The 25,404-nt window shown below is 47.1% G+C and overlaps 1 protein-coding gene across 1 annotated transcript; it reads left to right on the top strand.

Annotated features, from left to right (window-relative positions):
• The first annotated feature begins 555 nt into the window (after positions 1 to 555).
• On the top strand, positions 556 to 4,368 carry HSBP1 (heat shock factor binding protein 1). The gene is made up of 4 exons (XM_032156328.2): positions 556 to 714; positions 1,273 to 1,339; positions 1,904 to 2,024; positions 3,993 to 4,368. Exons 1-3 carry the CDS (start codon positions 670 to 672, stop codon positions 2,020 to 2,022), a joined length of 231 nt encoding a protein of 76 aa, XP_032012219.1. The 5' UTR covers positions 556 to 669; the 3' UTR covers positions 2,023 to 2,024; positions 3,993 to 4,368.
• Positions 4,369 to 25,404: the final 21,036 nt, after the last annotated feature.

Here is a 25,404-nt window from a genome sequence, read left to right as displayed (position 1 = left end):
CCCAATCCTAAAGACCATCTGTGGGGTTGCAACTTAAGGTTCCAAATCAGCAGTGCCCACCTCCTTCAACACCCAAACCCACAGTCTAACCCTGACGCCGGAAGCCTTCCCCACTCAACAGCAGGCATCGCGTGGAGTGAAAGAAGCCAGGCATGATGGACAGCTTCCTCTTTGAATCCGCTCATATGAACCTAACAGGCACAGTGAACCTACTGGGCTAAACTCCGGACGCTGGCCACCCTCATAGGGTGGAGATGACAGGACAGGACAGGGGCCATGGGGCTTCTGGCGGGGGGGCGGAGAGGGGGGTCATGTTCCGTGGCGTGGAGGCAGTTACAAAGGTATAGTGGGTCTTGTTGAAGGGCAAAAGTTCAGTAAGTTCGTCCTGACAGGCCAAAGAAACCCTGAACCGTCTTTCGACTGACTACGGGGAGGGGAGGGGCCATGCAAAAGAGGACGGGGAGAGTGGGGTGGGGCCGCTCCTTGGAACGGAAGCCCGCGGCTTCGAGGCCCTTCCGGCGCTGGAGAAACTACTACTCCCATAATGCCCCGCGGTCCCGCGAGCAGCCAGTCTCGTCGCGAGAAACAGCGACCCGGGGGCGTCTGAGCGGACAAACGGAAGTGTAGGTTACGGTCTGAGACATCACCGCCAAGCTGGGCATCGGGGAGATGGCCGAGACTGACCCCAAGACCGTGCAGGACCTCACCTCGGTGGTAAGGGACGGCTTTGAGGGCCCGAGGCTGCGGCATTCCCGGGCGGTGCCGGGACAAGCCCTGCTGGACAGAGGCGCGCCCACCGTGGCTGCGCGTGGCGTCTGCCGAGGCCCCGTTTCTGGAAGCGTCTCTGGCCAAGGCTCCCGGCCACCTTGACCCCCTGGGCGCTCGGTGCGGGCCCGTCTCCCCGCAGGCGCCCCCAAGCCCGACCCCCTTCGGTAGCCCCATTCACCTGTCGCGAACGTCCCTCGGGTCCCTCCCGCCTACCTCTGACACCCTCCCCGCCCTTCAACTCCTCACACACCCCCGGGTACCCCAACCCGGCAGAAACAACCCAAAGACCCTGAGCTTTGAGTCGCAGCGGCCTCCCCAGCCCACCAGTCTAATTGGACAGGTTGGAAAACGAAAGCCCCGAGAAGGAAGATCCTTGTTGAAGGCCGCACAGCTGTCCAGAGGCAGAAATGGGGCTGGAACCCGGGACTAGGGCTCACGTCCTGATCCCAGGAAGGTGTCTCAGGATCAGTGTGGACCGTGTTTGTTTATTTCGGTTTTTCTTAGGTGCAGACACTCCTACAGCAGATGCAGGATAAATTTCAGACCATGTCTGACCAGATCATTGGGAGAAATATCCTTTTTATCTGCAGTTGGCCTCCTGTGGGCCTTTGGAGCGTATTTGCCGGGCAGCGGTGGGGATAAATGAGTAGTTTTCTGGCCAGCTTCAGCCATTCACTTGTAGAATTTGAGCGTGAATTGTACTGTGTTTCTGGGAAGGACTGCGCCGAGAGCTAGGGGTACAGCTCAGTTACACAGATCCCTGGCTCAAGGAGCATACCTCTAGCAATCCTAATAGCTGGTGTGGTGGACCATAGACTTTGAACTCTGTGCTTTTGTGTGTGTCTTTCTTTTGATGCTCAGCATGACCTTATGAGTGGGTTGTAGTATTATCATCTTTAGCGAATGAATAAATTGAGGTTTAGGGGTTCCATCACTAGTAAGGGTCAGGGCTGGAATCCGATGCCGGGTAGCCATGCCCCAGAGTCCTATACTCTTGCCCACCAGCCTATAACAGTGTCTAAAGGAAATTGGAAGACCAGTTTCCCTAAAATCGTTGTGTTTAAGGCCGTAGTCTGCAGGGACGGGAGGAAAGGGCTCAGGAGATGTTGGCACTCGTTGTCTTTAACTTCACCACTTGATGATATGAGTAGTCGCATTGATGATCTGGAGAAGAACATCGCAGACCTCATGACACAGGCTGGGGTGGAAGAACTGGAAGGTGAAAACAAGATACCTGCCACGCAAAAGAGTTGAAGGTGAGGAAGGGGGCAATTTTTTTTTCTTTTCTTTTCTTTTCTTTTTTTTGGCGCAGAGTTTTGCTCTTGTTGCCCAGGCTGGAGTGCAATGGCACGATCTCGGCTCCCTGCAACCTTTGCCTCCTGGGTTCAAGCGATTCTCCTGCCTCAGCGGCGATTACAGGCTTGCGCCACCACACGCAGCTAATTTTGTATGTTTAGTAGAAATGGGGTTTTCTCCATGCTGGTCATGCTGGTCTCGAATTCTGACCTCGAGTGATCTGCCCGCTTCAGCCTCTCAAAGTGCTGGGATTACAGGTGTGAGCTACCGTGCCTGGTCTTTTTTTTTTTCTTAAAAGAATAGAGAGAACCTATAAGTATAATTTTTATGCAGTCAAACATTCTGTAGATCAGTTCCCAGCCATGATCCCAGCAAGCATCCCTGTTGTTTACCCGCTGTGGACCTGATGTTTTGAAATTTTTCATGCCAAACTCATTCTTTACACCGAATTTATTTTCCCAGTTTTTATTAATTAGACTTCTGTCACTGTTAGTTAGGACCACTGGCTAACATTAGATAACCACTGAGTTTTTATCATTCCAGCTAATAAAGGTGTTTTTGTTGGCCTATAAAGCCTGTCACTGGAAGATTTTCCATTGCTTTTTTTTTTTTTTTTTTATGGAAATAACTGATAAGTCACCCACATTACCACCTTCTTAAATGGCTTAAATTCTGGAGACTTTCTTGGTAACTTGACATAGGTGAACTAGATTGTGGCCACATTAAGCTTTTACTTTGGAGTTCGTTTAAATTGCCACTGAATAGTTTCAGATGTCAGAGGAAAGCCTAATGATTAAAAATACCCACACAGTAAGGTAGGTAAATGTACAGTATCACTCAGCACAGTGCATGGTAATCCTTTTCCTCTGTATGTGTGAAAAATATGTTTTAAACTCACTTTTCTCATGTTTGATTTATAACATTTTAATTCTCTATAAAAATGAATGTTGCTGAGGGAGGCGGAGGTTGCAGTCAAGGTGGCGCCACTGCACTCCAGCCTGGGCAACAGAGTGAGACTCTGTCTCAAAAGAAAAAAAAAGTTACTGGCACGTGGTGACTCATGCCTGTAATCCCAGCACTTTGGGAGGCAAAGGCGGGCAGATCAGTTGATGTGAGGAGCTCAAGACCAACCTGGCCAACATGATGAAGCCCCGTCTGTACAAAAATTAGCTGGGCGTGGTGGTGCACGCCTGTAATCCCAGCTACTTGGCAGGCTGAGACAGAAGAATCATTTGAACCCAGGAGGCAGAGTTTGCAGTGAGCCGTGATGATGCCACTGCACTCCAGCCTGGGCGACAGAGCAAGACTGTGTCTAAAAAAAATAAAATAAAATGGTTCCTGAGTATTTTTAGATTCATAAAGTACTAAGCAGAATATACAGTAAAAGATGCCTAGTTTCCTATTTTCTGGTCTTGCTGTGGACCACATTTTAAGTTACTGTGAAATACAGATTTGGGACATTGAAGACAGACTCTAAAACTTGCTTTTATCTTCACAATAGGTGGGGTTCATTCACTGTGAGTAAATCACATAATTGCTTTCTATGAGTTATGTCATCGTTATTCTTACCTGGTGATAATTTGGAAAAATGTCCTACCAGTCTGAGATGCTTCTGTGGATATCTTTTTATATTATGTGGCAGTCAAAACTCCCATCAACCGACTGAGAATCTTACCACAAGAATTTCAGGATTGTAGACTGGCTAGTGATGGGAGTCATTCAAAGAAAAGAATGGGAGTAGGAAACTGACTCCGAAATTTTTACAAATATTTCCAGTTAAATCTATTTTTGCTAAAATATTGTCCAAAGAAAATAAGTTTAACTCAGTAGGAGAGTGGAAAGGGATTTTTAGTTGATAGGTCTATATGTCATTTTTACTTGTGCTCATGTAATGAAAAACATGTTGATGATTTTTCCTTCTTCAACAGGTTGCTAATAATTTATACTGGAATCTGGCATTTTTCCAAGCCAAGAGAAGATCCAATGGCTTTTTGCAGCTAACTTCTATGTGTAGACAGGTTTTATATTATAAAGTATGCATTCTTATCACATACTATATAGTTAGTTTGTAGAGTGATTTATCCCCCAATTTCTTGAACATGGTATCTTCACATCTTGGACCTTGGTCAGTTGTGCTATTCATTATTAAACACTAAAACTTTGGCGGTTCCTGCATAACATTGTCAAATTTTTTAGTGTATTTCTGTGAAGTCATATTCTTTTTCTTGTCATTCCTTTTGTAGTAGTTGCTGTTTGGATAAAATTTGCTGTGTGATTTTTTTATTAAACAAATAGTAAACCCTTCGATTATAGTTAGTCTTGGTGAAGTAAGATGTTTGTAAGACTTCAGAGTTCTTTAATTCTCAGCACAAAGTAACTGTTGAGCTAACACCAAATAGTGTGTTGGCAATACTTTTCAAATGGCTGAAAACACCTAAAAATTGTTTATTCAGAAATATCTGTCACTGCTGTGTTGCCAAAACTCAGAATAGAACTTAGACGTATGTCTAAGTCTCTGAGATCACATGCTAAGGTCGATGAAAAGTAACCACTGCCACTTTCTTGTGTTAGAACTTTTACAGTACAGAAAATAACAGAATAGCCTTCTGTAGTGAGGCATTTGTTAGAGTTTTGCATGAGATTCTAATACTTCAGTAGGACCCTACGTGGTTCATCTACAATGGTTACCATAAAAAATCTGGCAGGATTTTAAAACTCAATTAATCTTTCCTTTGAGCTACTGACTGGAAAAGAAAGAGAGAAGGAAAAGAGACCATATTAAGTCCATGCCAGTTGCTTGGCTAGAATATGATCAATGACTTGTAGTAGACTCAAGTTTTTAAGAAATACTGTATTACTTAAACTGTTTCTTACCCAAATTCTTGCAGAGTAACAATGTTATCGTTGATGATAGAAGACAGGGATAATACGTTTTAACTCTTGCCACTCAGGAATGCAGTGCCAGGAGTGCTAAACCTAGAGGCCAATACTGATGACCTGGAAGGTGATCCATATGATTGTCACCACAAAGTGCTTTTACACAAAAACTTGAAAATTTGAAAAACATAATTTTTTTAAGTTTCACCAGTCTTGGTGTTTATATTGCAAATCTATCATAGTAAGAAATAATTTGTCCTGTGTACAAATTACATGTCGAACATAAAGGAGTCAGATCCTTCTGTAATAAAATGGATTCACCACTTTGGTTACCCAACTACAGAACCTCCTTTGATCAGGTCAGTAGGTTGTGATGCAGGCTGGAGCCCCCGAATGCCCCACACACACTGCAGGCATTGACCAGTCCAGCCGAAACCTGCGTCCCTGCTCATGTTCTCAAGCCTCGTAAGTGGCAAATGGAAGTGATATGGCCGGTTGCGGTTGTAGGAGAGTTGTGACTTAGGCAGGAGTCGACTTCCTCAAGTAATGGAACCATTTCAAAGGCAGGCTGCCCTGACCAAAAATATCTGCCATGAATAAAGGTGCCTGAAATCCTGCTATGAAGCTTCCTTTGTGTCAAAAATCTGTTTGGTTTTCATATTGAAATGCAGAAATCACATTAGAATATCAACTAAAACCTCTATAGACGGATTAAGTACAAGTAGCCCAAGGGAAAGCAGGAGAGGGGGTGTTGGGGGAGGCTGCCTGCTGGAAGGGGAAGCTGAGGAGGGGGAGGAGGGCTTGCCAGGACTGCCATTGCAGGAGACTTGTCTCAGGCGTGTTCCCAGAACAGTTGCCCCTGGAGATGCTGCAGGAAAGAAGGGGTTATGGTCACTTGGGTTTAGACATGCTGTGAACCTCATGAAGAAATTAGCATATCAGAGGCTCTGAAAGTAGTGCAGAGAACTCAGCTTTAACCTGCTCACCTGCTGGTTTTCGAGGTCTCGCTCTATTACCCAGGCTGGAGCGCAGTGGCACAGTCATAGCTCACTTGGAGCCTCAAGCTCCTGGGCTCAGGCAATCCTCCTGCCTCAGCCTCCCAAGTAGCCAGTATTTCAGGTTTGTGCCACCACACCTGGGTCTTGCTGTGTTGCCCAGGCTGGTCTAGAACTCCTAGGCTCAAGGAGTCCTGCCTCAGCCTCCCAAAGTGCTGGGATTACAGGCTCGAGCCACCATGCCCGGCCAAGGGTCTTTTTTATACTATATGAAGTATTCTTTCTCCAGCTATTCTTGTTCATTCACCAGCCAGTGAAGATTCTCTTGAGGGCTGACCAATACAGATGAGTATGGGGGCCCTTGCACCAAGGAAAACAGCCTTACATTTAATTAAGTGCCCTGTCTCAAACCCCAAGGCCCCACAGCTTCCTCATTTGGCCCCTAGTTCATCCTGCTTTCCTTTGAGCCACAGGATTTGAAAATATTTTAATCTTATTTTCATATCAATTTTTTTGTTTCATTACCAGTAAAGTACAGTCATTGACCCTATCAGGACTAACATACAATATTTCAGGTAACAGAGTTAATTTGCCCTTGTGAGTCCTTGGAATTGTAACCCCCTCCCCACCCCCATTTAGAGCACTGTTTCTATGGGAACAGAGTCCTCCAAACAAAAGTGAACTTTTTCAACATGCTGTTTGTAAATGCAAGCCTTCCCAAGCAGACACTGTGTTCCTTTTTTATTTTGTATTTTGCAGATTATATATTTTGATTAGATTAAAATAGAGGAATTTGCAGGATGTGTTGTCGTATCTAGCCCTGAAAGTTAACTGGTTACAGTTAAACCAATTGTTCACAGCTAGCGCCATTGAAAGCATTGACTGTAAACCGCTGTACTGTGCTAAGCATTTTGTTTGCACTGTTTGGCTTAATCCTCACGACAACACTGAGAGGTTTTCATTTGATGAGTCCCATTTAAAGAAAAAGACCCAAGACTGGGAGTCAGTGGCCCAAGGTCACAGCTGGTAACGATGACCCTGGAATGTCCTCACAGCTGCACACCTGCACCGCTCACGAACACAGCTGATCATCTGCCTCTTCGTGTGAGCTGAGCTCCAAATCTCAGCTGTCCAGGCTGTCTGGAAATCATCAGCCCCACTCGCTGGATCTCAAAATTTACGTTCAAAAGGCTGATGGAGTGTTTTCAATTAAACACGACCTAAAATTAAGTAATAAACACACTGGATGTGAGTTTGTATTTGGAATTTAAACTATTCAGAGCTGGGAGAAAATGTGTGCTCCTGGATCAGTGCCGCTTTTCTCCTAAATCAGTTGAGAACAACAGAAGCAAATGACTTTCCTCAAACATTTGCCCAGAGCACAACCGCAGGGATTATGAACCACAGGTTTTCACATTGGTTTTCCATGCCTATGCCCGTCCTGTCTCCCACAGAAATTACTGCTTGAGGCCCAACCCAGGGGATAAAAAGACACCCCCCCCTCCCCGACCACCACTCCATGACCTATTAGCTTACCATCCTACTGGATTTCACTGTATTTTTGTTTTTTTTTTTTAAGGCAACGAAGACTTTTAAATGGACTCATGAAGCCATCACCTGGAATCTTAATCTTGTATTAATTTTAACTGTCTGATTTTAGCTGCAGCCACTTGAGAACTTTTCAATGAATGAAAATGAGGGAGGGGAGACGCGAGTCACTGCCCAAAAACAAAACCAGAGGAATTGTGATTGAACATTGCACTTATCAACCCTACAAATTAATACGGAAATAGGAAAAGGGTTTGTTTCAACAAGTCAGGATGACAGTATTTTAAAAAAGAAAAAAAGGCCAGCCTGGGCAATATAGTGAGACTCCATCTCTACAAAAAAAACAGAAAAATTAGCCCAGAGTGTGGTGGCACACATCTGTGCTCCCAGCTACTCAGGAGGCTGAGGTGGGAGGATCATTTGAGCCCAGGAAGTCGAGGTTGCAGTGAGCTGTGATCGGACCACTCCACTCCAGCCGGGGTGACAGAGCAAGACTCTGTCTCAAAAAAAAAAAAACGGCGGATCCTAAGGCTTGGTCCTCACACCTGAGGCTCTCACTAAGAGGTGCCTGGAAGCTCCTCAGACTGCTGCCTAGGGTTTGAGTGATCCTAAAAGCTGTACAACATCAGCCTCTGTGGGATCCCTGACAATGATGAAATGTAATGTGTGGCTGTCTCCTCAACAGAGCTTCATTTTACCAAAGCTTATGTAGACACCACATACATGAACTACATACCTATCATGTAGATGCTGCCCTGCCTCATAAGAACAGTCTTGACTGTCCTGCTTCACAATAATAATCTTCGCAATAATGATCTAATAATGGTCAAATTCTATGTCCCTACTGTAGAAAACAGAATTTGACCATTTAGTCACGTTGGTCTTGCAAAATGTCCACCTTCCAAAAGAGAACAGTATTGCTTCCCAATAATTAAGAATAGTCTGAATTCAGGATCCAGCAGCTTAGAAGCATTTAGCTACCAATAGCAGAAATCAGCCCTTTTAATAATGGTGGGATGTATTATTTCACCTGGCAAGAAGTCCCAAGGGAGGGCAGCTCTGGGGCCAGTAAATTCTGCACCTCAGTAAAACTAAGAGCAAGACCCGGCCGGGCACAGTGGCTCACGCCTGTAATCCCAGCACTTTGGGAGGCCAAGGTGGGTGGATCACCTGAGGTCAGGAGTTCTAGACCAGCCTGGCCAACATGGCAACGCCCCCGTCTCTACTAAAAATGCCAAAATTTTAGTATTTTTAGGCGTGGTCGTGGGCGCTTGTAATCCCAGTTACTCGGGAGGCTGACGGAGGAGAGGCACTTAAACTCAGGAGGTGGAAGTTGCAGTGAGCTGAGATCGTGCCATTGCACTCCAGCCTGGGTAACAGAGCGAGACTCCATCTCAAAAAATAAAAAACAAAAAAATAAATAAAAAATAAAAAGACCCAACCCCAGATTTATTCCACCTGGGTGCATCCAGCCAGAGAATGCCTTTCTCCTTTCCTTTTGTCTCCAAAGAGTGAAGAAAATGTTTCTTTGAAGGTGTTTCCACCCCACTGCCTGTGCCTAAAATGATCCTGGCACACAGGACCTGCATGATAGGTTGAGCCGTGTGGTTCTTGTTTTTTTGTTGTCACAACTCAGCTTGGGGGTGTTACTGGCATCAAGAGGGTAGAAACCAGGGATGCTACTTCAACACCCTACCATGCACAGGCCAACCCTCACCCCAAAGAATGGCACAGCCCCAAGTGTCAACAGTGCTGAGGTTGAGGAATCCTAGCTTAACCCATTCATGAGACCACCACGTGGCGTGACGGTTCTGCTGACAGTTTCCGGACCCTCAGAGGTGGAGACATAGAAGAACAATACCAGGGTTCCATCAGAAAGGAAATCATAACGGCTATTGGGTGGACAACCTACAGTGTTTGCTACAGACCTTCTAGATGCAGCTTCTAGATTATAAACACTGGTAACACCGGAGATGGTTAAATCAGAATTAGCTGGCTGTCAACCTTGGTGGCACATTAGAATCACCTGGGGAGCAGTTCAAATGCCCAAGACTGGGCAGCACCATGGAACCCTCACATCAGAATCCCCACGGGTGGGCCCAGACAGCAGTGTTCATTTTAGACCAGTGTGCAGTCACGGTCGAAAACTGCTTTCAAGAAGGCCTGTCTACTGCCCACCGTCCGATGATGTAATTCACCAAGTTCCATGGGATTCTGCCATGCGTGTGTCAACCCAGCTGACTTGGACAATCAGGGCTTTGGCCCGTTACCTGGCATTCAATTAATCCATGTGTCACACATGCCTCAACAATTTGATTGTGTCCCAACTGTTTGAATCAAAGGATTTCTGATTCCCTGACGGGTGATGACTCAGTAACCAGATTCAGCTTCAGATCTGCCTGACATTTTCCCTACCCGTCCTGTGCCAGGTATGGCGCTAGGTGCTTTCACCTGTGTCATCTCAGTCACTTCTCAGAAGCTCTCGAAAGTTGTTGACATTATCAAAAATTTTTCCAGCTGGAATTCATCTCCCTCTAATCAGCCTTCAAAACCTCCATTTGTAAACCATTGCTGTAGTTTACCTCTTACCTTGCTCTTTACAAGTTGCTGTCAAAACCCAGTAAGTGTTTCCAGAAAGAAACTTTAAATATTAAATATTTTAAAGGTCTTTTATGCAGAATATGCAGTTAATTTTGATGGGCTATGGATAATCATCAGAAGAGCCATTTCTGGAAATGTAAATAATACGGCTGTTTCTTTTAACAGTACGTTCTCCTGAAAACATAAGACCATTTGACTGATTCTGCTGCAGAATCTTATTGAGGCAAAGGACTGGACCGAATTATTCATGGAACAGAAGCCTAGGACTGGTAAGTCCAGGAAATGTTGCAAAACAATGTCCTCAAAAGAAATCAGGCCCTCCCGTTGATAGGTATCTCTCCTGTAAGCCAGGCTCACGTGCGCCTCAGTTACAACCTGTGTTCACTGGGGCCATAATTAAGAATCTTAAAGGGAAAGAATCTTTTGAAAGCCATCTGTCAAAAGTATGCAGTCTTGCTTGTAGAATTTTAAAGAGGTTCATGGTTACTGTGGGTTGGCACTGGATCTGTGAGCCCTCATCCCCGGGGCTCGGCTTCCTATCAGAATCCTTGTCTGGAAGGTTGATTATATCAGATGTGCATTTTGCCAGCATCCTCAGAAGGAGATACGAGGAAGATTCTTTTCCTGGGCCACTCTCATTTTCTCAAGCTTGCACAAGTCTTAACAATGATCTGTGACCCAACTTTGTCTTCCCCATAATGAAAAGCAGACCCCGTAGAAACTGTGTGGCACAAAATCTCTGGAATCACTGAGCCAGAAATTGTTCCCTACCATCCACTCTGCCAGACATGTCTTGGATTTATTCAAACTGACTTGTATTGCAGAACAATTGTGGACAAGATTTGCTAGTAATGCTTCCAACAAGTTACTGTTTAGCAAGTTCAGAACTTAAAGAATCCCTTTTATCCTAACGCTGACTAATAAACTGGTGAGAATTGTTTGAAATACCCGTAACTGAAATGGATGTCCTAATTTGCTTTTATGCTGTATTAAACACCATTGAGATGTTAAGCTCTTTCTTGGGAACCACCGTGATGTTCTCTTCTGGACTCTTCATAACCCCTTGAGCAGACGACCCTATATCTGGTCTTGGTTCTGAAAGGCTTGCAGCAGCACCTAAATCACTGAAGCTCTGGCAGAATTCATTCTTCTGCTCTCTACTGATACTTGTTTTCCGTAATTGGTCTAAGAACAACGGATTTTTTCTTTTCTTGCCTCGGATTTCAACAAAACATACATGGAGAGAATATTTTCTTCCTTGCAGACATTTCCCAAAGGGCAGTGGTTCTTAAAATGCGTTCCTGAACCGGCAGCATCAGAATCCCCTGGGAACTTGCTGGAAATGTAGATCCCCAGGCCCGACCTAGCCCTACTGAATCAGAGACCCTGGGAGGGAGGTCCAGCAGCCTGTGTTTTAACACATCCTCCAGGTGATTCTGAGAGTGAGAGAGCCAGGGCCTTAGGGCATCAACCAGGGCCTTGGGGCAAGGGTGTTGGGTTGCCCAACACCCTTCAGTCTAATGGCTTTAGGGTCAAATATGTCTAAACCAAGAAGCCCCGTGGGACACTGATTAACATGCAGGTCCCCAGGCCCCCTTTTTGTAGATCCTGATTCAGAATATCTGGGACAGGGGCTGGAGATTCATATTTTTAATAAATTCCATCATCTATTATTTTTGTATATTATTTCCCATTTACAAAAACACTGCGTAGAGAAATGGGAGTGTGGGCGATGCTCCCATGCTGGGAGTCTCAGGCCTGGGCTAGTCCTAAAATAATTGAAAAGGAATTGATTCTTAATTACCCAGAACATCCACACTCTAGGACCAAGTGTGACCTCTTCCGCCTTCTGAACCGAGGAGTCCACCCCTAAGCCGGAGGAACTGAGCGTGAAGAGCCCTCACGCCATGAAGACTTGAATCACTTTAAATCAATTTGCTTCTTATTAAAATGTACTTCAGTGAAAAATCATTTCAACTCTTAAGCCACAAAAGGATATCCAATCATTTAAAGCTTCCTGAGTGTTTCAGTTGATTAAAAAGCTTTTAAATAGCATAGTAAATATTTTACCAGAAGGATAAGTTATTCAATACGGAGATTATTTATTAAAAACTAGTAATTTATTAGTTCATTTATCTTTATTTTCGTGTAAGTGCATTCTTTTAATCTGGGCACACTTTTTTTCTATTCCCTCAGCACGTTAAGCTGCCACTTGACAATTCTGTAATACATAAATGTATTTAAATAGAATTTAACTTGTGAAAATAACAAGATTTCACTAATCATGGGAAAGATAGCTATAAAATTACAGTTTACTTTGAACTTTCGGAGAGTTTTAAGCACAGTTTCATGCACTTAAAAAGGAATCACATTTGCTGTTTTGAAAAAAGAACAAGATTCTCATTTATCACTCGGGTGATTGATCCTGAAGGAAATAACTAATGTATAACTTCTTTTTCTTATAGCTGGCAAGGAAAACATGTAATACATTAGCCCAAAATCAAAGTACTGGGTGCTAGTGCTTACGGTTACATAATAAAAACATTAGAATGTTTTCAGCTGCAAGCAATGACTACAAATGGTTTAAATCACAAGGATATGGAGGGATCTCACACATGAGATGTCCAGAGGCTGTGCCGTGGATAGGAGACTTGTCACCCCTTCTGTCCACCCACCCTGCCGGCTGCTCTGTGGGGCTTGTGGCTTTCTTCTCGGGGTGACACAGTATCTCCAAGCCCCGCCTCTGTGGGCCACCCCAACACCCTTGCCCCAAACCTTTCCTCCCTGCCCACCTCAGCTGTGGGTGGAATGGTGTCCCACTAAAAGACTGGTGGAAGTCCTAACCCCTGTACCTGTGAATGTGGCCTTATTTGGAAATAGGGAAAACCAGCCTGGGCAACACAGTGAGACTCCGTCTTGAAAACAAAAGTTGAAGGACACCTGCTCACCGACCGCTGCCCCTGTGGAAGGAAGGGAGGCCCTGAAATATGGGTTTGCTGCTTCCCTTGTTTAAATCATCCCAACTCAGATACACGTTTCACAGGCCCCATCCAAGGCAGGGAGGCAGAGCAGGGGCTTTGCATCATCTGTTCTCTCTCTTTCTCTCTCTTCTCTTTCCCTCTACCCTCCGTTCTTCTTTTCTTTCTTTCTCTCTCTTTCTCTGTGTGTATGTGTCTGTCTCTGTCTCTCCCCCAGGGGCACACTTTCCCGCAATCTTCTGACAGACCTGCCCGTCTATCTCTTTGGCCAGGTGCTGATCACATGCCCACCTCACAGCCATCCCTGGCAAGGGGGTCCCAAATAACCTTGACTGGCTAAGGGCCAGCTGGGGGACAGCCTCATCTTCTGTGAGCCCAGGACATAATTTCAAGAAGGGGAGGGAAGGCACCTGAGAAGCACCAGCTGCCCACCCACCCAAACAGGTCACCCAGGCTGGCCCGGCCCTGGTGACGTCACTGAGTTCCATGGCATGGCTCCTCCACTCACTGGGCTGCAAAATGACCACGTAGTCATTTTCAGTGAGAAATCAAAGTATGAAGGAGTGTTCTCTGCTGGCCAGTCTACCCAGGTGGCTGAACTCCACTGAGAAAGCAGCTTGGTGCACGTGCTCCCAAAGCAAGCAGGACACACCTACCTCCCCAGCAGAGACCAGCCACTGCATGGACCCAACACCCCGAAGGCAGGAGGCAGAGTGCCCGTGGTTGCTCTCCAGCTGTCTTTGCATGAGGTCCCATGGCTGACCCACCTCCTCCTGGGTGCTTTTTGTTCTTTACTGATAATGTTGATACAGTCAGATTCCAGACTAAGCTGGGCTCCAGACCCCCCCTGTGTCTCTGGGCTGCCTGCAGAAGAGAAGAGTAGAGGGCGAATGGACGGACCCAGTGCTCTGCTCTAAGATAAGGCATTGGTTGTTTAGGGTCAAGACACAGAAGCAACAAGCAAGGACTGTGGGTGTTGACACCAATGGCAGACCAAGTTCATGCTGGGCCCTGCAGCAACAACTCTGCAGACCTCTCTGGGGCTTCACCATTACCCTGTGTGTGACTGTCCTGGGGCTGCCCTAACAAAGCTCCACACACCGGGGGCCTTAAAATGGCAGATACGTGTCCTCTCATGGTCTGGAGGCCAGACATCCAACACCAAGGGGTGGGCAGGGCTGTGCTCCTTCTGGGGCTCCAGGGACGGCCTTCCTTACCTTTTCCAGGTCCTGGTAGCTCCTAATGGTTCCTGGTGACTCCTGATGGTTCCCAGCCTCCCGTGGCTGGCAGCTGCATCACTCCCATCTCTGCATCCATCATCACATGGCCTTCCTCCCTCCGCATGTCTGTGTGTCCTCACGTTCTCTTCTCCTCTCCATGTGTCTGTGTCCAGGTAAACTTCTTCTTATAAGGACCCCAGTTGTTGGATTAAAGCCCGCGCAAATCCAGGATGACCGCATCTCATCTAGTTATATCTGCAAAGACCCTAGTTCCAAATAAGGTCGCATTCACAGATCCCATGGGTGAGGATGTCAACATATCTTCTGGGGGGGACGCAAATCAAAGGACATCTCTGTGCCTGTTTTCCCAGCCCCCATGCCTGGAACCACCAAGCCACGTGTTAGATACAGAGAGAGGCTCCCACTGGCCTCATTCCCCCTTGCTCATCGGAGCAGCTTGCTCCCGTCTGTACCTCGTGACAGGCACCATCCGTGCTCTCCCTTTATCCTGGCGTGCCTGTCCCCTCCCGGGCTCCCTTTGTGCATGGGTTTTGTCATTGCCCTGCAAACTCTGAACACCCCTTTTTTCCAGTTTTCATGAACTCATTTGGACCATCTCATGCTGCCTGGCTTGGCGTCTTATAGCCAGCTTTTTAAAAGCAATCATAGCTGGTACACCAAGGGTTGATTTGGTGTGATGAAATTAATCCTTTTTTTTTTCATAAGCAAGTAAATTGGGAATTAAATTAGTTCCAAAATTCATCTGAGACTTCTGAGAACTCGTTTGCAGAAAGTAATTGCTCTGGGACTGGCAACTTTAGTAATCAAAGAGAAGCTAAAGAAAAACAAAATTGAAAAAAAAAAAAAGAAGGGGGAAATAAATTTGAACCAAGTTCATTTTTTCCAACATTTTATTTTGAAAAGTTTTAAACATTCAACAAAGCTAAAAGAATTTCTACAATGAACACCTGCATACCACCTACAGTCAAATACTAACATGTGACTCTGCTTGATGTATGATCTCTCTGACTCTGCCATGGAATAGGTCACAAGAGACTGCCAGGAGAGGAAGGTTCCAGGCTCCCCCTGAGATGGGCCGATGTCTCAAAAGCAAACCGTCCTCAAAGAACCTGTATTATCAACATTCAAAGCCCTTCAAGAGGCCAGCATTGCCATCAGATTCCTTGTGGAAATATCCATTTTTCCCTGGCAGTAACACCAGCAGCCAAAATTTGTTTTAAAAATTATTGCACCTGCTGGGTGCGGTGACTCATGCCTGTAATCCCAGCATTTTAGGAGGCAGGTGGATCACTTGAGGTCAGGATTCAAGACCAGCCTGGCCAACGTGGGGAAATCCCATCTCTACCAAAAAATACAAAAATTAGCCAGGTGTGATGGCACGTGCCTGCATAATCCCAGCTACTTGGGAGGCTGAGGTGGGAGAATCACTTGAAACCAGGAGGCGGAGGTTGCAGTGAGCCAAGATGGTGCCACTGCAACATAGTGAGACCCTACCTCAAAAAAAATTATTGCACATTCCTTTTTGTCAGTTTTGTCTGATGACTAGTGTGATAAAATTTGGCTACCTACTACGTATCTGTTTATTAAAGTGTGCAATAGGTTTAAATATTCTTACAACTGCTTACATAAAATAATAATTGAATAAATAGAATGCCTCCATACTCTGCAGCCCATGATTCTGAAAATCATCTAAAGGGCTGCACTCGCTTCTCTGGGCTGACCCGGAAACATTGTCATCTTCACAAGTTCTGTACCAGCACAGTGCGTGGCACAAAGTAGATGCTCAGTAAACATTTGATCATTGGATAGATGCATATCCTGGAAAGCTGTGGTCGGACAAAAATAAATAAATAAATAAATAAATGAAAATTATTTTTAAAAAAAGGATCCTATAGAGTCAGGATCAAAGAGGTCTGCAGTTGCACTGATGGGGGGGAAGATCTCAGGGTCTCAGGATGCCATCTTGACTGAAGACAAGACTTTCACTCGGGTACCAGTGCCATTTGCTCCTTGAATGCATCTTCACTCCAGACTGAATATTCAGCTCCCTGCAAATCCCTGTAAGGTGATTCAGGAACCAAGGGACGGGAAATTCTGTTCAGGGTATTTACATTCCTTATCGCTTGCTTTCAGCTGCAAGTGGCGAGTAATCTACCTCAAGGCACTGAAGCAAGAAAGGGCATTTGTTGATACTTGGAAGCGGGGGTTTTGGGGTAAATTCAGACATTGCTGAATCCAGCCGCTCAAATTCATCAGGAATGGCTGCTGCCAGTCAACTCTACCATCCTGTATGATGCCTTGGCCACCATGTAAGATGGCCACAAGCAGTTCCAGCTGCATTCAAACCCCTCAGGCACCAACCCCTGGACAACAACAGTTTCTCTGGGCCAAAGTTCCCGCAAATGTCCCAAGGTTGCATCTCATTGGTCTGGTTTGGAGTATATGCCTATCTCTGAGCCAATCACAGAAGCCAGCCGAGAGGAATGGAATAATCTGATTGGCCAGGCCTGGGTCAGCATCCTACACTGAGACCAGGCATGAGATTAACCCACTCATCAAAGAACTGGAATTGAGGATGGGGGAGAAGAGCTACCTAAGTGGGATCAGGTGCTATTTCCAGGCTATGTAAATTTAAGGCTCACCAAGCTCCAAATATTCAGGAAGGTGCACCGAATTTCCAAGTCTTTCTCACTCTCCCTCTCCAGCCAGCCCCAGGTAGCTTCCCCCATTGCCTGGCAAACTCCGAGCTCCTAGTCTGACGCAAACATGAAACCCAAAGTTGAGTCTCTTCTTGTTCACGACTCAGTTTAATTGTCAGCACGAGCCCTCCAGTCAGTTCGTTGCTCTATAAGGTTGGAAAACATTTATTAAACACCCATTGAATGCCAGGAACTGTGGCAGGCCCTACACCAATGGTGCTGTAGTCTACCTACTCATTAGAATCACCTGGAAAACGTTACACACAGCAATGCTAGGGCTCCACCTGCAGCATTCAACATGCCCAGATCATTAGTATTTTTCCAAAGTCCTCCCTCCCCTGGGTGTCCAGCCAAGGTGAGAATCCCTGCGTTAGGAAATAAGACGCATTATCCCGTAGGTAATGGAGCGCCTTCTTGGGAGTTAAGCGTTGAGCTGCCAGGTGTGGCTTCTAGAAAGAGCCCTGGAGGAGACAGGAAAGCACTGCGGATGGAGTGAAGCAGGCCTGGTTGGAACCCACAGCTCTGACAGTGGAGCAGACACAAACTTGCCGGGCCCAGTGCAAAACGGAAATGCAGGGTCTTTTTATTTTTCTTTTTATTTTTTATATTTTTTTTGAGACCGACTCTCACTCTGTGGCCCAGGCTGGAGTGCAGTGGCGTGATCTTGGCTCACTGCAACCTCTGCCTCCCGGGTTCAAGCGATTCTCCTGGCTCAGCCTCCCGAGAAGCTGGGAATTACAGGCACCCACCACCATGCCCGGCTAATTTTTATAGTTTTAGTAGAGACGGGGGTTTCACCATGTTGGCCAGGCTGGTCTCGAACTCCTGACCTCAGGCGATCTGCCTGCCTCGGCCTCCCAAAGTGCTGGGATTACAGGCGTGAGCAACCGCGCCTGTCCAAGAAATGCAGCGTCTTGTGTTCCGAAACTGTTAGGAATCTCAAGACAACAACGGCAGAGCATTAAACCGAGCACAGGGCCCTGTGCGTAGGTCACAGACCCCTGAGGCCAGCCCTGTTTTCCAGCTTTATTGCTCATAATCTTGGGAAAGTCACCTGACCACCGCAAGCCTCCTGACTGTCATTTTGCGAAGGGGATAGCAATAACTAATTACCTCCAGGTTTTTCTGCGGATTGCAATAAGATTTTGAACGTGCCATGCTTAGGGCGGGGCTTAAGCATCCGTTCAGTGGGTGAAAGGAAGACGGGAGAAGAGAGGAAGGGAAGCAGATTGACTGTTCAGTGTGAGTGGAAGCCCCATCTCCAAGCGAAAACAGAGCAAAACCGGGATGAAGTCTACCTACGTGGTACCGTGTCCTGCCCTGCTCAATAGCCGCGCCCAGACTTCCATCTGCGGCCAGCAGAGGGCAGCGTTGTGCAACTAAAGCCCCAGGATTCGGGCAAGGCCCCAAACCCAGAGGAGCGCTTTGCTAGAAGGTCTGGCAGGGAGCCTGCATAATTTACTCCTAAGTCTCAAAACTAAAGCAAACAACGCCCCAGTAAATGATACCTAAGGGGCACATGACCTGCATGCAAATAAAGAGGCAGCATAAAGTAATCGCTTTCAGGGACTGCCTAATTTCCCACTCGCCCCCACCCTGCTCCCAGGATGAGAAGCTTCAGACTCCTGCGTGCTTTTCCCCAGGCTGGAAGGAAGCATGTTTGATAGGGACTTTTCTGTGTCGTGTTTCATTCGATTTTCCCGATAATCTGAAAGTTGGGCATTTTTATATATTCTTTTGTTTCTAAACAGAAGAGTAAATCATGCTCTGTAAGCTGTTTCTGGGACTTGCTGGACTCCCTTCCACCCCAGGACCTTTGCTTGTGCTCTTGTTTTTGGCAGAAATCCCATCCTGCCACCGCACAGCTCCTTCACTTGGCGAACACCTCTGTATACGTACGTCTCAGCTCAGACATCACATCCTCCGGGAGCTCTGCTCAAATCTTGCCCACCTGGCCTGGTGCTATGGTTTCTGCTTTCATACCAGCTTGTTCTTTTCAGAGCTTCTATCATGGTGGTATGTGTATCTGTGTGACTCTTTGTCTTTCTGCCTCGCTAGCCTGTAAGCACCAAGAAGGCAAGAACTGTTCTTGCCATCATTGACTCCCTAGTATCCTGGACATTGCCTGGTACACCCTACCAATATTTATTTGTTGAATGAATGAATGAACTTGCCCAAGGTAGCACAGCCAGTAAGAGGCGAGCTGGCATTCGACCTGGATCCTCTGACCCGGTAATCAGTCCACATCCCACTTTATTTTATTGCCAAATATGAGCAAACATTGAAAATTGGTTTGTTTGTTTTTTTAGTCTTCCCACCCAAGGGGGCCTGGGGGAGTTATATACCAACACCTGTTAGTCATGGTTGGGGGCTGCTCCGGTGAAGAGGTGGGCACGCAGTGGTGCTAATTCCCTGGAACAGGTGGTAGTGTGAAATCCAGTGGCAACAGAAAGCTCTCAAGCAAAGAAGCACAGCCGCTGGTGGTCAGATGTCAGGCCAGAGTTTACAGAAGTGACAAAGGCAGGGGACATGGGAAGGTCACCATATAGAGTGTGTCACCCCAAAAATGTGTGGAAGTCCTAACTCCCGCTGCCTGTGAATGTGATCTTATTTGGAAACAGGTTCTTTGCAGATGTAATCAAGTTGAGATTAGGTCATACTGAATTAGGGTGGGCCCTAAATCCAATGACTAGGGTCCTTCTAAGAAGGTAATTTTCACAGATAGGAAACACCCAGGGAGAAGGCCACGTGATGATGGAGGCAGAAACTGGAGTGACGCAGCTGGGAGCCAGGGAACATCAAGGATCACCAAGCATCGCCAGGAACCATCCGGAGCTGGAGGAGCGGGAAGGATCTTCCCGGGAGCATGGATTTGTAGACACCTTGACTTTGGACGTCTTCCCTCCAGAACCATGAAAGGGTAAGTGTCTTCTGTTGTAAGCCCCTCAGTTTGAGGTTGTAAGCCCCTCAGTTTGGGGCATTTTGTTGCAGTGGCCCTGGGAAATGAATACGGGCCCCTACAGTGCTGCGACGGTCAACGGGGAGCTTTGTGCTAGTGACTGGGAGTACCACACAGTGCTTGCAGCTTCGAAAACTCTTAGTACAGGGTCACACAATTTGTAGTTGGTAGAGCCCAGATTTCTGCACTATCTTATCTGCTCCTCGAGGCTATGGAGTGAGTTTCTCTCCTCTTCTTCAATCAGCGATTCCCCCACCCCCAGCTTTGCAGTGCATCCCTTCTCATCTCCCAGGGCACTCCTATCTCATCCACACTATTAACAGAGGGTGTGCAGGCTGGGACCCATGTGAGGCAGACCCGGGATGGCGTTGCTGTCTCAGAAACTGCACAAATGTTTATTTCAGTTTTCCGCTGCTGTGAAGAGGCCACACGGGCCCAACAACAGGGTTCCAGTCTCTCCATGAGTGTCCCTGGACCCCTCACTCCCCCAGGTGTGTCTGTGCCCAGGAACACCTCACCATCTTGGCCCAGGAAGCTGCAGCCCTTCTCACCCTCCAACTCATGTCCAGATTCTACTTCTTGAAAGCCCCCCTTTAAATGGTCAGTCCAAGCTAGATCCTCCTTGGAAGATAGGACAGCAGAGAAGCCAATGGCAGTGCCCGCCTCTTGCAGGGCAGAGGGTGAGTCGGAACAGGTCAAGGGCTCATCGTTTTCATGGCCCAGTCTCATTGATGCAGAGACCCTCAGAATACTTAGTCCTGGCTAAGACTAGAGAAGGGGGCTGAGACCTCCATCTTGAAGATAAGGGAGAGGTCAGAGGATCAGCTGGGTGGCAGAGTGACACCTTGAACAGCCTGTCCTCTGGGACTAGAGTGAAGGCCTCTGAGAGCTGAACCATCCTACCTAGACCACCATCCTCCCTGCTCCTCAGTCCATGTGACTGTGTGAGGGCACAAGCCTAGGAAGGCACTTTGCACCTGCCTGTTACGAAATGATAGAGATGCACCAGCCCCTGGACAAGCACTGGGTCCCTTGACACCAGCAAGAATAAATAGGGGCTCATTCCTCACTAAATTGAGGCCCCACATAGCAAGCACAACCATCCTCTCTGACATGCAGCATCAAATTGCACGTCAGCATAAGGAATCCTGGTAGATTTTTATTTTTATTTATTTTATCTATCTATTTAGTTGAGACAGGGTTTTACTCTTGTCGCCCAGACTGGAGTGCAATAATGTGATATCACTGTAACCTCCACCTCCCAGGTTCAAGCGATTCTCTTGCCTCAGCCTCCCGAGTAGCTAGGATTACAGGCTTGCACCACCACACCCTACTGATTTTGTATTTTTAGTAGAGATGGGGTTTCACTATGTTGGCCACGCTGCTCTTGAACTCATGACCGCAAGTGATCTGCCTCTTCATCCTCCCTAAGTGATGGGATTACAGGCCTGAGCCACCACTCCTGACCCTCAGTAGATTTTTAGAAACTTTCATCTGTGTGTGATTCCAGAAGCTCCAGGAGGCCAACAGCAGCCTGGGAAGCTGGAAAGCCACCTCCTCCTAACTAGCCCACAGACAGAGGCTTTGGGACTCACTGGGGTGGCTGGGCCTGTATCCTAGAGGAATGCGCACAAGTGCACAGGGAGGCCGAGACACCGGCCAGGCCTGAGTGACCTGCTCCCTGGCCCCCTCCTGCCTCCTCCCTCCGTGCTCCTTCCTCTTTTGCTTGCAGTCCCATTTTTCAAGTAGAACGAAGGCGTGCAAGTAAATCAGCACTGAAGGATGACAACAGAGCGTCTACCTACAGGGAGGCGGGGAAAAGGGTGATTTCATTTTATTCTGTACATTGCTTTACTGTTTGCATTTTTTAAGAGGCACGTACATTCATGCATAACCTCTATAATCAATTTTGTCTTCTGTTTTCTTAATTCCCCAACAGGCAGGACAGCCGTGTCCTCCGTTTCCCGCCATTTCCCCATGGTGACGGAGCTGCAGGGGTCCTGGGAGAGGGACGCTCACAAGGTCCCCGCACCACTTCCCAGGGGTTCCATAATGACACATTCGTATTCTAAAGGTGAGTCTGTCGATTGCATTTTGCCCTATGGCAGTCCGGCCAAGCGGATGGCACCGCAGAGCCAGGAGGGCAATGCCAGTTCACGGTCACCAGGCTCAACCGCAGGCAACGGACTGGTTGCATTCGTTGCATTCGTGTGCCAGGTCCTGGCTCCCCCGTTGTGTGGACAGGAGCGCGATGGGCGGAGCGTCGGCCACAAACCCTTGCCGGGGGCATGGCCACGTGACTTGGTTGATCCAATGGGATAAGAGCGGGGATGACAGAGCCCGCCCCATCCTAGGTCCCTGCCTGAGGCGCTGGAGCTGAGCGTCCCAGCCACGTGCGCATGCTGGAGCGGAGGGGCTGTGCCTGGCCAGTGTTGCGTAGGGCGGGTGCCTCCGTTTCATGTCTGGTCAGTTTAGGGACACTGCATCATTGCAGCAAAAGCCTGACTCCATACCGCTGAGAAATCACTGTGGCTGATGGAGAAGCTGAAGTAGGGCTGTCTTCCATGTGACTCTGGCAAAAAGTCATGTGAGTTACTCGGGTCACATGACAGCCCCCCCAACCCTGATCTGAAGGTGGCCACGTGGCTGAGGCAGGCCAAGCAGACTGCTTTTCCCAGCGTCGGTACCAAGGTGTGTTTCTTTCTCGAAATCACAACTGTAGGAGGCGGCAGCTTGGGCTCCCTTTTGCAGGGTGAAGTCTGTGGTGGGACATCCGAGACGGAGCCACTTTACTCTTTACGTGTAAATGGCCCAGCGCTGGGGCCTACGAACTTTTCAGGACCTGTAAATTTATTAGAGACTTTTGTGGGGAAGGGGATGGTATTGATACCAAAGTGAAATTCCAAAGTCCGACACGGTTGAATCATTATTTACAAAAGATACCATTATACCAACCTCATTAACAGGTATATTTAGCATTCATAGAATTTTGTGTTGGTAAGTTGTAGGTGCCACAAAAATTCCCAAGTATGCAGGATAACTGCTGAGAAATCATAGCCAACAGTAGAGGCAGTAACTTGCTGTGGAATGCCTCGGGGAGGAAGGCTTCAGTAGCGGGTAGCACAGACCCCCTTGATGCTGGGTCAAACTAATAGGGAGGTGTTTTTCTCACAAAGCCAGAAGTCTGAAGGGGAGAGATCACTCACGTATATTTAGCTGGAGATAGCCACTTATTCATTTCTGAACCAAATGCTGGTACAGACAATAAGACTGAGATTTTATTTAACAAAACGCTCTGTGGCCGGTATCATCGTAAGCACTTTACAATATGAACTCAGTCCTCTTACAGCCCTATGAAATGTCTGTAATTATTATCCACACACTTTATAGCGGAGGAAACTATGGCCCAGAGAGGTGAGGTTACTTGCTCAAGATTGCACAGCATGTAAATAGAAAGGCTGAGATTTTAACCTAAGCTGTCTGACTCCAGAGTTGACAGCAGTACACACCACACTCTTGTCTCTTGATGCCAGTGGAGGAGGAAGACGCATCCAGGAGCCAGGGGTTGGAGCAGCTTCTCCTGAGGGGTGGACTGCTTTGAGCACGGGGGAGATTCCAGAGTGAAACTGGAATTCCTTTAGGAAGAACAGGAATGGATGCTGAGTGGGTCCCAGTGCTGCCCCTCCTCTCTCTACTCTTCCCTCCTCCCCTTCTGCTCTTATTCCTCTCCCTTTGCGGCCTCCCTGGGGAGGTGCTTGCATACACTGGGAAACTTAAAATCCAATAACTGCTCCTTTCCCACCAGCGACCCTCATCATCCGGTCTGCCCTTGACCTTCGCTTTGCACTTCTCAGACTTTGATTCGCATAATAAAATGACTTCTGCAATGTCAGCCATAAATAGATTATGAGAAGAAAATCTTTTGTTTAAACAGAAATTCTAATTTTCTGAAAGGTGGTGAATAAACACTCTGGAATACATTAGAGATCAGCAAATCTTGTTTGCTTAAAATCATGCTTCAATTTCTTTATATAAGCAGAAAATACTAGCTCTAACGTCCTTGCCAGAAGCTTCTTTGTATCAGAGTATTGGTCTCACTATTTCTATTTGAGTAGCTCAGAAGGTACTAAAAATCCCTGGCTAAGTGAGAGGATGCCTCTATAACAGAACCAGGTGAAACAAAGGCTTGCTCAGGGGTGCTGTGGCTCTTCTTTCTGCTGCATTGCCCCAATCCCTTCCCAGAAAAGCATTTTTGAAGGTGAGAATGTATTATAAATTGCCTTTACCAATGAGAAGAAATGCCCATGGCCTGGATCCAGAAGGACTGAGCCCCGGGATTGGAAGAGCCCCCAGTGATTGCTTACTTTTTGCTGCCATCAAAGCAGAAGGTTCTTTTCAGCATTTCTCACCAGTGTCTCCAGTGTCTGCCTAATCCACAGGCCAAGGAGGGTCTTCAGGAGGCTTGAGTAGGCATCACAGAAGCCACCACACCCAATCTAAGCCAAACAGGAGCATTTCCATGAAGGGACAGGCAGGTGTCATGGAAGCAAAGCAGTGTCCCAGTTGCCTGTGCTTTGTAACACAGCACCCAAAGCTAGGCAGCATAAACGACCCTTTATCCCTCCAATGGGAGTGAGGACTCAACTCTTGAGGTAAGGCTGGGACACCAGACCAGCTATACAGGGACTGGATGGAAGCACCTTTTTATAAGACACACCTACCAGTGTTCCATGTCAGTTTACCATAGCCATGGCAACACTCGGAATTTACTGCCCCTTTCCATGGCAACAACCTGATGACGTGGAAGTTACTACCCTTTTCCTCAAGATGTCTGCATAATCCTCCCTTTAATTTGCACGTAATTAAAAGTGGGTGTATTAGTCCATTTTCATGCTGCTGATAAAGACATACCTGAGATTGGACAATTTATAAGAGAAAGAGGTTTAATTGGACTTACAGTTCCGTGTGGCTGGGGAAGCCTCACGATCGTGGTGGAAGGCAAGGGGGAGCAAGTCACATCTTACATGGATGGCAGCAGGCAAAGAGAGCTTGTGCAGGGAAACTCCCTCTTATAATAACCATAACATCTAGTGAGTCTTACTAACATGAGAACAACATGGGAAAAACCTTCCCCCACGATTCAGTTACCTCCCGGTGAGTCCCTCCCACAACATATGGGAATTCAAGATGAGATTTGGGTGAGGACACAGCCAAACCATATCAGTGGGTATCAATATGACTGCAGACCTGTCCCTGAGCTGCTACTCTCAGCATACTGCCTATAGGGTAGCCCTGCTCTGGAGGACCAGCCACAGAGCTGTAATACTGCTGCCTCAATAAAGCTGTTTTCTTCCACCACCAGCTCACTCTTAAATTATTTCCTGAGTGGAGCCAAGGGACCCTCCCAGGCTAAGCCCCAATTTAGGACTGCCTGCCCTGCAT

The sequence above is a fragment of the Hylobates moloch genome, unplaced genomic scaffold, assembly GCF_009828535.3.
Source record: "Hylobates moloch isolate HMO894 unplaced genomic scaffold, HMol_V3 SCAFFOLD_6, whole genome shotgun sequence".
Taxonomy (NCBI): domain Eukaryota; kingdom Metazoa; phylum Chordata; class Mammalia; order Primates; family Hylobatidae; genus Hylobates; species Hylobates moloch.
Note: the sequence above shows the minus strand (reverse complement) of the source record. Positions and strands in the feature narration are given on the sequence as shown.